Source organism: Gobius niger (assembly GCF_951799975.1).
Source record: "Gobius niger genome assembly, chromosome: 8".
Lineage (NCBI taxonomy): Eukaryota > Metazoa > Chordata > Actinopteri > Gobiiformes > Gobiidae > Gobius > Gobius niger.
The window spans coordinates 547762-560767 of NC_136859.1; the positions used below are offsets into that span (position 1 = coordinate 547762).

The 13006-nt window shown below is 42.1% G+C and overlaps 2 protein-coding genes across 2 annotated transcripts in view; one reads left to right on the plus strand and one right to left on the minus strand.

Moving 5' to 3' along the window:
* LOC306966770 (uncharacterized protein) overlaps positions 1–13006 on the minus strand; it is a gene marked incomplete at both ends in the record, with an annotated part of 72252 nt that overhangs the window by 43319 nt on the left and 15927 nt on the right. The gene's annotated exons all lie outside the window — the stretch shown is intronic.
* Positions 6389–9086, plus strand: LOC306966655 (uncharacterized protein; the record flags this gene model as incomplete). Its single annotated transcript, XM_079561471.1, has 5 exons — positions 6389–6411; positions 6582–6755; positions 7270–7443; positions 7694–7864; positions 9027–9086. The coding sequence occupies 5 exons, from the start codon at positions 6389–6391 to the stop codon at positions 9037–9039; spliced, it is 555 nt and encodes a 184-aa protein (XP_079417597.1). The 3' UTR covers positions 9040–9086.

Genomic DNA, 13006 nt, shown 5'->3' on the forward strand with positions numbered 1-13006 from the left:
TGTAAACTCTCCTCTCTCAGGTCAGAGTCTGTAAACTCTCCTCTCTCAGGTCAGAGTCTGTAAACTCTCCTCTCTCAGGTCAGAGTCTGTAAACTCTCCTCTCAGGTCAGAGTCTGTAAACTCTCTCAGGTCAGAGTTTGTTTTCAGTTTTACCCCTAGGTAATCCTAATCCGGTTTGAAATGGCTTTTGTCAGTATTATCTTTGGACTTTAATTGCATATTTTTTTTTTTTTTCCCAGTTTGACGCGGTATTCTCAGCCCGAGGTCGACTGTTCCTCTCTGGTCTCAGCTCTGAAGTCCAACCCCTCACATCTCACTGAACTGGCTCTTGAGCATACGAGTCTGTCTGAGTTGGGAGTGACTCAGCTGTGTGGTTTTCTGGAAGGAACAGACTGTCGCCTGCAGACTCTCAGGTCAGTTCACTGTCTCTGTGTGAGATCAGCTCAAACACGGCTCAGGATGCTCACGATCTGACAGTCCTGAATGATAAGATATAATCTTTGTCTGTTCCAGTAGAGGCAGAAATTAACCTTTGACAGGCATTCAATCATTTAAAAAAGGAAGCAAACAAATAGAGCCAAGTGTTGAGTTAGACTGGCCTTTACTGTGCAGTCACACTGAACACGATGCACTTAGTTTCCTCATTGAACGCTGCAGCTCGTGTTTAGAAAACTGAAGAAAAAAAAACAGTCATGATATGGATCTGGCCTTTCCCTGCAGATCAGGGGGTAGTAATTGATTCAACCTTTTCTTGGTCAGCACATATTAAAAACAGTTACAAACATGAGTAGAGTCATCTCTAATATAAGAAGTTTTTTTTTTAACTGTTCCAGTTACCAAGTTGGTTCTTCAGTCACTTGCACTCTCACATCTGGACTACTGCTCCATTATCTGGTCAAGCGCTTCTAAAGAGGACCTTGTAAAACTACAATGAATCCAGAACAGAGCAGCTGGTCTCGCACTGCGATGCCCATTCAGGACCAGTGTCAGTGCCCTGCACGAGAGGCTATCCTGGTTTAAAGTAGAAGAAAGAGTGGCCTGCAGTCTTATATTGTTCTGCATAAATGTTTACACTCTTCAAAAACCCTGAGGTCTGTTCCCCAACTACGGCCGACCAGCGAAAGGCACAGTTTAAATCCTCGTCAGGCTTCACGGTGTCGTTTTACACGTCCACAGCCGAGGACCGACGCTCCGAAGAGAACAGTTCTGTGCAGAGCGATGCCTCTGTGGAACAAGCTCCTCATGCTTTAACAGCCTTAGTTTCAAAAGCTGTTTTAAAAGAATGGTAGAAAAACACGTCCTAAATCACGGGATATAATGTAGTGAACAATAATCTCCCAGTATTGTAATATTGTATTAGCATGTTCTTGTGGTGCTCAGAATCGGGATTTTTAAGGATTTTAATGATGTATTTGTACATGTAATGATGATTTGTAATATTTTAAATGTAAATTTCATGGAGCCCAGGAAGAATAATCTTTACTATTGTAAGGTAAATACTAATGGGGAACCATTAATAAACAAACAAACAATAATGTTCTTTCACTCTTTTTCATAGCTACTTTCAGTTAAATGATTATTATCTGTAAACTATCATTATGTAGTTATTTTTACATGTCTTGTTCTTCTTCATCTTTTCATTTATTCTTTTTGTAGATTGGAGCGCTGTGGTTTGACAGAGATCAGCTGTTCCTCTCTGGCCTCAGCTCTGAAGTCCAACCCCTCACATCTCACTAAACTGGACCTGAGTCTGAACCGAGACCTGTCTGGACAAGGAATGTCTCATCTGTGTAGTTTTCTGGAGAGGCCGGACTGTCGTCTGCAGACCCTCAGGTCAGTTCACTGTGTGAAATCAGCTCAAACACGGCCTTTACACTTTGTCACGAGTCGCTCTGGTGTGACCTTTAGTCGTGTAGTAATGTAGTAGTGTATAGTGTACTTTGAGGCTGTGTCCTTACGTATCCTGATATCTCCACACCACAGATTTTATGGAGAAATGATGACGCAATGTTCCATCTCCATAAACTACACATTTCACCAGCGTTCATTGGGCAGGCTCATTTATTGGTCAAACTAATAAAGGTAAACACTGTTGTAGTAGAAAACAAGTCAAATAAAATAAATGTGAGTTTGTTTTGTAAAATGCAGAGGTTTCTGCTTCGTAAAGAATCTGATTTCAGCTTGTTGCGTACAAGCGCGATAATCCTGATAACATTAAGTGCAACATGTAGCTGTTCCTCACTGTTCAAAAGCCAGAGAGAAACTGCAGCAGTTTGACAGTCAACAACTTTCCCAAAATAACCTGCTTCACTCCGAAAGCCATGTGTTCAGGAGGTTATTATGAAAAGAAAAGGAAAAACAAAGCATATAAAGACTGCTCTATTTTTGCAGTAGTACAGAATTATCTGAATCTATACTTTTAATAATTCTGACCAGGTTTATTTAACATAGAAATGAGTTTTTATCAGGAAGTATTTCAACAGAACAATGTTGATGAAATGACAATATTATTTTTATTGAGATGTTTTGAAAGATGGTATATCGACTATTAAAGGGACTGGACAAGTTGGTCATTTTTATACTCGCTACTGCCACCTCAGGTCTTATGTGTAACTGCAGTCTCTATATAAAGATCGTGCATAACGGCACTTCTGACCCAAAGTAAGAACTTTTTGAGTGTCAGTGCAGGATTTTAGAGGCAGTTGTGGTTAACATGTCTGGGCTCGTTCTACACGTGAGGACATGGCTGAAACATGTAGGGCTGGAAATACATCATTTTAACATTTTTAAACTCTGTATTGTCCCTTTAAAAAAAGAATGATGTGACACAAACCCTGGTGGCCATGCAAGTTATGTAAAAATGTTGAAGAGCCCAGGTAGATACAGTGTCCTAAAATATGTCGACCCTTCTTGTTTGCACTTTGTTTCGTATAAGGTGTTAAAGGGACTAGACAGAGTTAAAATGATGTATTTTGGGAATAGAGATAAATGTGTGTGAAACAACACTAATAGGCTCTTTGTTTAAAGTGCTATTTTGTTTTTCATCAGTGTGACTTGAATAACATTTTTCTTCAGATTGTGTGACTGTGGTTTGTTGGGGGACAGCTGTTCCTCTCTGGCCTCAGCTCTGAAGTCCAACCCCTCACATCTCACTAAACTGGAGCTGGATTCTAACAGTGTGTCTGACCCGGGAGTGTTTCATCTGTGTGGTTTTCTGGAAAGGCCAGAATGTCGCCTGCAGACTCTCAGGTCAGTTCACTGTCTCTGTGTGAGATCCGCTCATACGCGACTTTAATCTCACTTTGGCTCGAGTCGCTCTGGTGCGACTTATGTTGTCATTTGGTCACTTAGACAGTTCACTCAAACACTGACAGTCAGAAGCTGCTGCCATGACCCAGCACTGGAGACGAGCTTCATTTCATCCACAAACTATGGCCCAAAGACGGGGGAAATGTCGAAGATCAGTTGTGAATAAGTGAGTGCTCGCTCTGTGTGAGAGATTTATGGGACAGAGGTCCTTCAAGACATAAACATCTCACTATTATTGTTTCATAGAGCGAATGCACATGTTGAGCATTAGTGTCAGTGTAGGGTTTATTAATCAATTAATTTGTTTATTAATTAATTAATAGGTTGTAGATTTGCCTTAAAATTTAACGGGGCACCAGTTCGAAAAGCGAACAAAATAAAAGTAAGAATAGGCTAAACTACAGATTTATCTGAAGGAAGTGAGGTCTTGAACGTACATATTGGCCCTTAGTCTGAAATAATAAACACAGACATTACCAAAGCAAACTGTGGTTTATGGAGGTTTAATGATCAGAATCAATGAACAGACGGCCTTAAATATTTAAGTGCAAACAGGATAACCTAGAACCCTAACAGGATGAATAATCAGATAAAATGTTCTAAAATTGTATCTGAAAGTCAGTAAGGTGGTTTGCATAGAGGTTATGTGAGTCTTATTGAGCCGGGTCGGTGAGATGCGCTTACGACCGTGACAGAAAGGTTTTCCACGCCACTGCAGTCCGGCGTTCCAAAGTCCTGGTGTCGGCCTTCTGGTCGTGGTCTCTTGGGTGGCGATTTCAAGCTGATGAGGCGAGGCGGGGGGGGCGGGGTCTCTCTCCAGCTCCTCTGGGCCTTAGTGTTTTGCTTGACCAGCTAGACTCAAAATGGTTTCGCTGAAAGCTCAGCGATCAAAATGTTGTCTTGTAGGAAAAATGCAAATGTTCTTAAAAGAAGTAACAGATAGTTACAAATCACGTCAAATGACGGGCTCAAACTTAAAGTTCTGAGTTGTCCATCTGAGACAAAGAGAGGTCAGAGTTCAGCGGGGGATGTGCCATGTGCGATTCTCTCTCTCCAGCTTCTTTTTATACCGGGCCGGCCCCTTTGTCTCCGCTGGGACCAATCGATTCAGTCCGTAACCCGATATAACCGGGACCCAAGTCACGGTGGGAGGAAGTGAAGACAGGAAATACATTTCTATTGCGATAAACACATTAACAACTTCACAAACTTTCCCAATGCATTACCGACATTTCGACAGTATGTTTGTACATGGCATCTTTGTTGACCTGGGGATATTTCATCATTAGAACAGATTGTTTGAGTTCATTCTCACTGTCCATGAATTAAAGAATTGGCTTATTACTCAAATCGGATGTTTGAGATTCAGTCTTTAGTCCAATTCGAAGGTCAATAAAAGGTTCTCGTCTCTGGTTGTGAAGGTTAAAGGATTAGTTCGTCACAGTCTTCATTTTGTCCTGAACTGTGTTCGATCTGATCAGCCATTCACAAGACAGGAAGTGAAGACATTCCAAAGCCATAAAATGGCCTAGGAGTTTTGGAGTGGGGGTTTTGCTCATCTCTGGAATGTGGTAACCATGGCGAAGAGACATGCTCAACTTCACCAAAACAAAAAGTCCAGTCAAGGATTTAACCTTTACTATGATGGATACTCCCTGGATGAATGAGAGCCTCCACATATATATATAATGCACATGTTGTAATCATAGCTGGGACTTTAATAAGTTAATTCAGATTTTGAAGCAATTATAATCACATTTTCCCTGATCCCCTCGCGCCCAAGACCCAGAGGCCCAGACGTCCGATCCAGGCACAGCCTGTCCTGGGTCTCCTCCCAACAGGACATGCCTGGAACACCTCCTGAGGGAGGCGACCTGGAGGCATCTGGAAAAGATGCCCGAACCACCTCAGCTGCTCCATTAAATGAAGGAGCAGCGACTCTACTCTGATTCTCTTCCTGGGCAACTGAGCTCCTCACCCAGTCTCGAAAGGTGCACACCCAGCCACCCTGCGAAGGAAACTCATTTCAGCCTCCTGTATTCGCGACCTGGTCCTTTCAGTCTTTACCCAGCTCTCATGGCCATAGGTGTTGGTAAATACGTAGATGGTAAATTGAAAGCTTTGTCACCCAGCGCAGCTCCCTCTTCACCACCACAGTCTGATACAGCGACCGCATCACTGCTGCACAGATCCGTCTATCGATCTCACGCTTCATCCGTCCCTCACTCGTGAACACGACCCCAAAACAATCGAACTCCACTTAAGGCAAGGACTCTCCGCCGATCTGAAGAGGGGAAGCACTTTTTTCTGGTGGAGAACCATGGCCTTGGATTTGGAGGTGCTGATCCTCATCCCGGCCCCTTCACACTCGGCTGCAAACCACCCCAGATCTGCTGAAGATCCAACACAACATCATCTGCAAACAGCAGAGATGAGATCCTGAGGTTCTCAATCCAATCCCTGTTCAAGTTGGAACTAACCCTCCACTGTTAACTTACCCGAACCCTTGCTCCTGATTAGGGGGTACGGCAGGTAGCAGGTGAAGGTACTCAGCACAGATCTCATCCTCCCCCGGAGACACTGAGGAGCTTTCCAACAACCTTGGGCTTGAGTAGATCTTCGAAGTACTCCTTCCACCGCCCGACAGCCTTCCCAGTTGAGGTCAGCATCTCCCCACCCGCACTGTGAACAGTGTTGGTGAAGCACTGCTTCCTGAGGCGGCGGATGGTTTGCCAGAATTTCTTCGAGCGACTCTTCACTGGGGTGAACTCGAACACATGGCGACTGAGCTCAGGCTCCTTGACCCCAGCGAGGCAACGTTCCACGTCCCAACTGCAGTGACCTCCTTTGCTGTGTAAGGAGGTCACAGCTTTTACAAAGGTAGAAACTGTGTAAACCAGGTCATCGAGACGCCTGCCTTCGACTGCCACCCAGTCCTTTCTGCACTGCCCCACGGATCCCTCTGCGGGTGGTGGGTCTGTCCATGTCCGGGTTGAGCACGGCTCGTATATGAGCTCAAACCCCAGGCCTGGCTCTAGGGTGGGGCCCTGTCTGTGCCACACTGGGCGACGTCACAGTCATGACGCCTCCACTGTTCTGCAGGTGGTGCATCTTCAGTGTTTCAGAAGAAGAAATCAGTGGATGTCTACAAGTCACAAATATAATATTATGTATATACATACTGAAGAACATGAATAAATAACGCTAATAGTTTACTTTTTTAGTTTATTGGTTTATTTTTATTATGTTATGTGTGATTTTTTTCCCTTCAGTTTGGCGGGGTGTGGTGTGACACAGATAAGCTGTTCCTCGCTGGCCTCAGCTCTGAAGTCCAACCCCTCACATTTTACTGGCCTGAACCTGACTGGAAACAATGTGACTGACACAGGATTGTCTCATCTGTGTGGTTTTCTGGAGAGCCCAGACTGTCGGCTTCAGACTCTCCGGTGAGTTCACTGTCTCTGTCTGAGTCTGGGCCAGACTCTGGTGTCAGCACCTCCCGCTCTCTCCATGAAGAATATTGAGTTAAAGATGTGTAAAATGTTAATAATAATTTGTTTACAGTGCAGTTATTATTCTGTTACTCATTTGTGTTATTGTTTTTTTTTTTGTGAATTCAGTTTGAACACCTGTGACTTGTCCGACATCAGCTGTTCTTCTCTGGCCTCAGCTCTGAAGTCCAACCCCTCACATCTCACTGAACTGGACCTGAGCTGGAATGACGACGTGTCTGAAACAGGAGTGTGTCATCTTTGTGGTTTTCTGGAGGTGCCAGACTGTCGCATTCAGACTCTCAGGTCAGTTCACTGTCTGAGATCGGCTCAAAAACATCGTTAATCGCTCTTATGTTTGCTCAAAATCTGAGCCAAAATTAGAAAAAAACTATCCTTATATACACAGCAGTTATTCCTCTCTTATTCATGTGTGTGACATTAATCCCATCATTTGTTTTTTTTCCAGTTTGAAAGATTGTGGTTTGTCAGAGGTCGGATGTTCCACTCTGGCCTCAGCTCTGAAGTCCAACCCCTCACATCTCACTGAGCTGGAGCTGGACTTTAACATTGTGTCTGACTCAGGAGTGTCTCATCTGTGTGGTTTCCTGGAGATGCCAGACTGTCGACTGCAGACTCTTAGGTCAGTTCACTGTCTCTGAGTGAGTCACTCTGGTTCGACCTAACAGTTAAATGTGGACAGTTACTGTGCATTATTTCCCCTGAATTACCGAGGATCCCCTGGACTTTTAGACACAGTAACAACCGGTCACACGCGCCACTATTTAAGAACCACTGGCTTAAAGTAACTCACAGTTCGTTTGTTTACAGAGCAGTGATTATTCTGTTATTCATCTGCATGACTTTAATAACATGTTCTTTACTTTATTCAGATTATTGGACTGTGGTTTGTCAGAGATCAGCTGTTCCTCTCTGGCCAAGGCTCTGAAGTCCAACCCCTCACACCTCATGGAACTGGAGCTGAGCTGTAACGACCTGAGTGTTTCAGATGTGGAGGAGCTCCTGGACCTTAGACACAGCCCTGACTGTCGCCTGGAGATTCTGTAGTGAGTACTGACTTCATGTGTTTATTCAGAGCCTGGAGCAGTGGGCGCAGAAGCCTCCGGTTTTCAGTCTAACTGTGTTGATCATTTAAAATAGAAAAATATACAGTTTTGTAATTGCAGCATTCTAAGCCCCTTCACAAAACAACAACAGTAGAGATTATAGCTTCAGCCGTAAACACCACAGACAGAGCTGGAGGGTTTGCGCCTGTCCCAGTTATTGTGCAGATGAGTGGGCTCGTCCTAAAGGAACCGCGTGAGCTCTTAATGTTTGGATTTGGAGCTGTTATTGTGTCTTTCTCATGTCAGAGTTCTTTCATTAGAAATAGTGTTTTTGTACCTTCATATTACGCCGGATTCCAAATGATTGTGCAAATGATTTTTTTCTCAGATTTTTTACATTTTGAACTCAAATGACAGCCAGCATAATTTGCAAGTCTGTATCTGTTAGAGGATCATTTGAATGTGTTTAGGGGAGGTGTGTTTAACAGTTTAGGGGAGGCCTAAACTGTTAAACACACCTGAGAGGGTTTGAAGTCAGTGACCACATCTCAACAAGGGTTTATCAGTGTTTCATTGAGAGCGTCCTGATATTTAGCTGAGTCTCTTGGTTTGATCATTATCTGTCAAAAACAAGGCAGTAAAATCACAGGCCAACAACAAAGCAGTTTGTCTCAGCATCACAGTAAAGCAGTGCGTCATGTCTGCAGTCAGATCACAGATGTCGATCCACTGTCCCAGTACTTTGAGCTGCTTCCATCAGGGCAGAGATACAGACTTCCTTGTGCCAAAATGTGAACAGGAATTCTTTTGTTCCCTTTGCCATCAAGGAGCTGAATAAGCTGTAACTACTGAAGTGAACCTGCTGCGTCTGCAATGAACTGATTTTATCATGTAGCTGCTGGGCAATGTGTGAGAAGCCAAAGCATCATTGTGCATGGTCGACAAGAAAGTTGTTCCATATTCTCTTTTCTATTAAGTTCTCTGCAGCCGATGTGACAGTGTCTGATCAATGAAATCCTTTTCATTTGGGAAATGTGCGTATGCGAGTGGTGTCCAACGCCGAGGGCTCGGCCTCGCTCCAGCTCCTCCACTTTGAACTGGACTCTGCTCAAGTAACACAGCGTCCAAATGAATCCCTCTGTTCTCTGCTCCTCCACAGCTTCTACAGATAACGGAGTCTCCTGAAGACGAGCAGCTGGAGGCAGAACCTCAGCCTGAGCCCAGAGAGAACCAGAACTAAAGTCTGATCCAGATGAACCTGAAGAGAGAGAAGAACCTCCAGGCCCAGAGCTTTGGAGAAACACTTTGATTCATTCATTCAGATTTGATTTGATGAACTCTGACCCGTGTGTGTGGGATCTGAGGGAAACACTGTCACACATTGATTTGACTGTTTACTATTGTAACGTTTCATTTCCCCTGATGTTAAAGTCTCTCCATCAGAGCAGAATGAGCCCCACACTTCCTATGATCCTGAGGACAAAACCAGGCTCCCAGGCCCGGTCCTCATTAGAGACTCCAGTTAGAGCTCAGGGAAGACACTCTGGAGGTCCTGAGCTTTCAAATGAGGCAAGTCTGTGATATAGAGAAGTGAGGAAACATCAAGCTGTAATGTCATCATCTGAGCAGAATCAAACACATTATTTTCAATCACTCTGATCATTTTCACCAGTATATTTGCATTGATTGTAATAAAGTGTGAGTAGAGTCGCAGTAAAGCGGGACAGAGCGAGTTTGTTTGGTGACCACATGAGCGAGAGCTCGGGACAGACATGAGAAGTGAGTGAAGATATTCCAGTGAGTTCTGAGGAAAGGAACACGGTGAGAGGAAGTGATGAAGATGAGCTGAAGTTTATCAAACAGAGGATGTTTTCAGGATTTACTCAGGGAAATGTGTCATTGTTCTGACATTGTGGACAATAAAGACCATGCATTCCAGTTCTTCTGCTGGACTTGTGTGTTTGATTTCCTCACAGAGAGTCTCAGGTTTGTGTCTCATTTACAGCTTTATGTCGCCTCTAAAAACAGGATGAGAAAGTCTGAGACAGAACGTTCTCTCGTGCAGAAACATCCAGCACTGGTGATAAATGATCATCATCGAAGCGTCAGGTCTGATGTGAGCGAGGAACGTGACCACATCACATTCACACACTTCCCACTCATCATTAGAACCGCAAATAATGAGTTACTTTTTTATGTTTCTGCATATTTGCATTTGCAAATAACATGCTACATTAAAACAAATGTTCACTCTGGCAAAATCCTCGTTTTAGTTGAACAGAATCAGCGATAAAGTGCAAACTGTAACCAACAGTTTTACAGTCGCCGACCAACAGTGACTTTACCTCATTCGTTCGTGAAGTCAAAGTAAATGCTGCATTAGATCATTTTGAAAGTGTCGCTTCAGCATAAATTCTTTTATAAGTCCATTTAAACATGACCTTTGTTCAACGACCTTTGTAATAAAAGCTGGAAAACTGGGAAATTTGATGCTCCATCGCTCTGTGATAAACACCAAGACACACAAGTGTTTCCTTAACTTCGTGAAAGGAGCGAAACAGCGCCCCCAATTTGACGCTGGTGGCCGAAAAGTGAACTACATCCATATATGATTATAAGGTTAATTAAAAGTGAAATGTCCCTTGTCAGTTTGGGGTTTTATATATAAGAATATCTTCAATTGTAAATTGCTCAAGATCATTAATTTTATTATTTAACCAGCTGGACGTCCTGCCAGAACTTTCCACTCACTGGGCAAGAGAAGAACAGATGTTCTGTTTGTTCTGGATTTTCATGACAAAAATCACGGGTCGACTTCAAAACCAAATCCACCCCTTAGTGTCTCTGCAGATGGACAGTAATTATTAAGAGTTTTAAATTGCATTTCTTTTACTTTGGGTGTGATCGGCCATTTTGTAAATGTCCAATGTTTTTCTGAAATTGTTGGATTTTGTAATATTTTAAGTTTGATCTTCCATCATTATGATAGATCTGTTCTTTGAAAGCTTTATTTAGAGATTTGTTGTCACATGTTTTTGTCTGTAATGCTTAATTCTCCTATTTTAAATTTGGGAGTTTGATTTAGAAAAAATATTTAAAAAAAATATGTTTTTTAACAGCTGTATCAAAGCCACTGGGAGAGATTTACAGATTTATTCTTTGAGAGAACATTGAAAATTAAATTTGTTTTGTAATTCTTGTATCTGTAAAACTTCACCGTTTATTTCCAAAATGTCATGTACAAAGATAAAGCCTTGGTCAAACATAAGCTGGTTGAACAAAGACTTTTTGTTTGATACAATTACAATCATTAAATACCATTTTCCAATGATGTAAAACTTGCTTGTGAAACTCAGAAAACTTAAAGGTGGTTTAGAGATTTCAGAGTCACATTTCAAAAGAAAGTTTAACCCGACAAACTTCTTGAAAATACTTTTTGGAATGTGATGCCGTATTTAACATGGCTTCAATAGACGTTCTTTCAACCATTTTATTTTACCCCCAATTACTAGTAATTACCACTTTTAGTGCCACAATAAGTACCTCTGTCATTACTAGTCATTACCACTGTAAGTACCATGGACTTACCGGCCCGTAATGTAAAGTGTCGCCCGTGTGGTTTTAGAGCAGAAGGAGAACAAGAAGAAAAAAGCTAGTTTGAAATTCAATATTTTTGACTCTTTGAAACTGGCTTTGTCTTTTCCTGTACAAGAAACGTAATATAGAACAATGTGCTCCCGAGAAAATATAGGCTTGTTGCTCTGTGACTCACTTGATTTTCAAATACTGTCCATTTTAAAATTGTCCAATGGTGTCTTAATATTAAAAGTACTATATTAAAGTGATTGTTACTATGTTTGAAATGAAGATTTGGTAAAAAGAATTCTGAATGCTTTTGAGTTTGTTTTATGTTAAAGTTTTGAGTTAAAATATGGATTTATGCTTTTTGTTTTATACTTTTAGAATGGATTAAATATTTTGTCAATAGTGGTCACGTGACTTCGTGACCAACAGGGGGAATGAGGAGATAAAATGTCAGTTATTCTGTTTATAGCCTTGTTTAAGAATTCCACGGTTAAATTGATCCCAGACACTAAACTATGTACAATATGTTTTGAGACCCAAGGACAGAATGTTAGCTATTTGAATGACTACGTATACAAGGGCTGTAACAACTATATAATATGTGAATCTCAATGCTTTGGTGGTGGGAACTGGGACTTGGGAAGTGCTCTGAATGCAGCATGTCGCCTCTCTGAATGTGTGCTCTCCTGATTGTTGCTCTTGTTAATAAATCTGGCTCTGGACACGATCCGCTTCTCTCCGGGAGTTTATTGTTGAGGTGGGAGTAAGTCACTAAATGCAAGTCTCGGGTCAAGTCCAAGTCGTGATGGTCCTGTAACATCCTAGCGCTAGAGACGCTGTAACAAGGTAATATGTGGATGTATTGTAAGTACCGCGAGACTTTGTATACATGCATGAGATCCAATATGGCCAAGTAAACAGACCTGAAGTTATACTGGTGTGGTTATTCTACAATAATAAGTTCATGCCAGAGGGCAAATACAACAACGTGTGAAGTCGTTTGCTCTAACTTTTCTTTTTAAACAATTTATAAAACAGGGCGCTGTAACTGTGACACTTTATAGATTAAAGTAGTTTCCCCCCATTAAAAACTCTTTAAGGTCATCAAACTAAAATGAAACACTGTTTATAATGTTAACTTTTCATTATGTTCAGGTGTAGCTGTGTTTTACTGTAACCTGTAATACCTGTGTGCACCAGCAGGGGGCGCGTGGGGCGTTTGGTCTCAGTATTGGCGCTGTAGAAGAAGTCCTGTCATATGAGTGAAACAGAGGCATCAAGCTCCGGGAGTAATATTACTTTAACATGTTTTACAGGTAAGCTGGTCGGTAAAACGCACATAAACAGTAGTAGACTTTCTCCTGTACCTTTTACAGTAAGTTTTGTTAAGCTAGGAAGTGTTTAGTCAATATTATTTGTGTAAAAACGAGTGTTAGACCAAGCTAACGTTTCTAAGATGGCGGACGTTGGTCCAACGGTCACCGCGGTGACCAAACAAAACACTGTTTAATTCTGTACGAGGTTAAGTTCACGACATCAGTGCTCAGAGATACT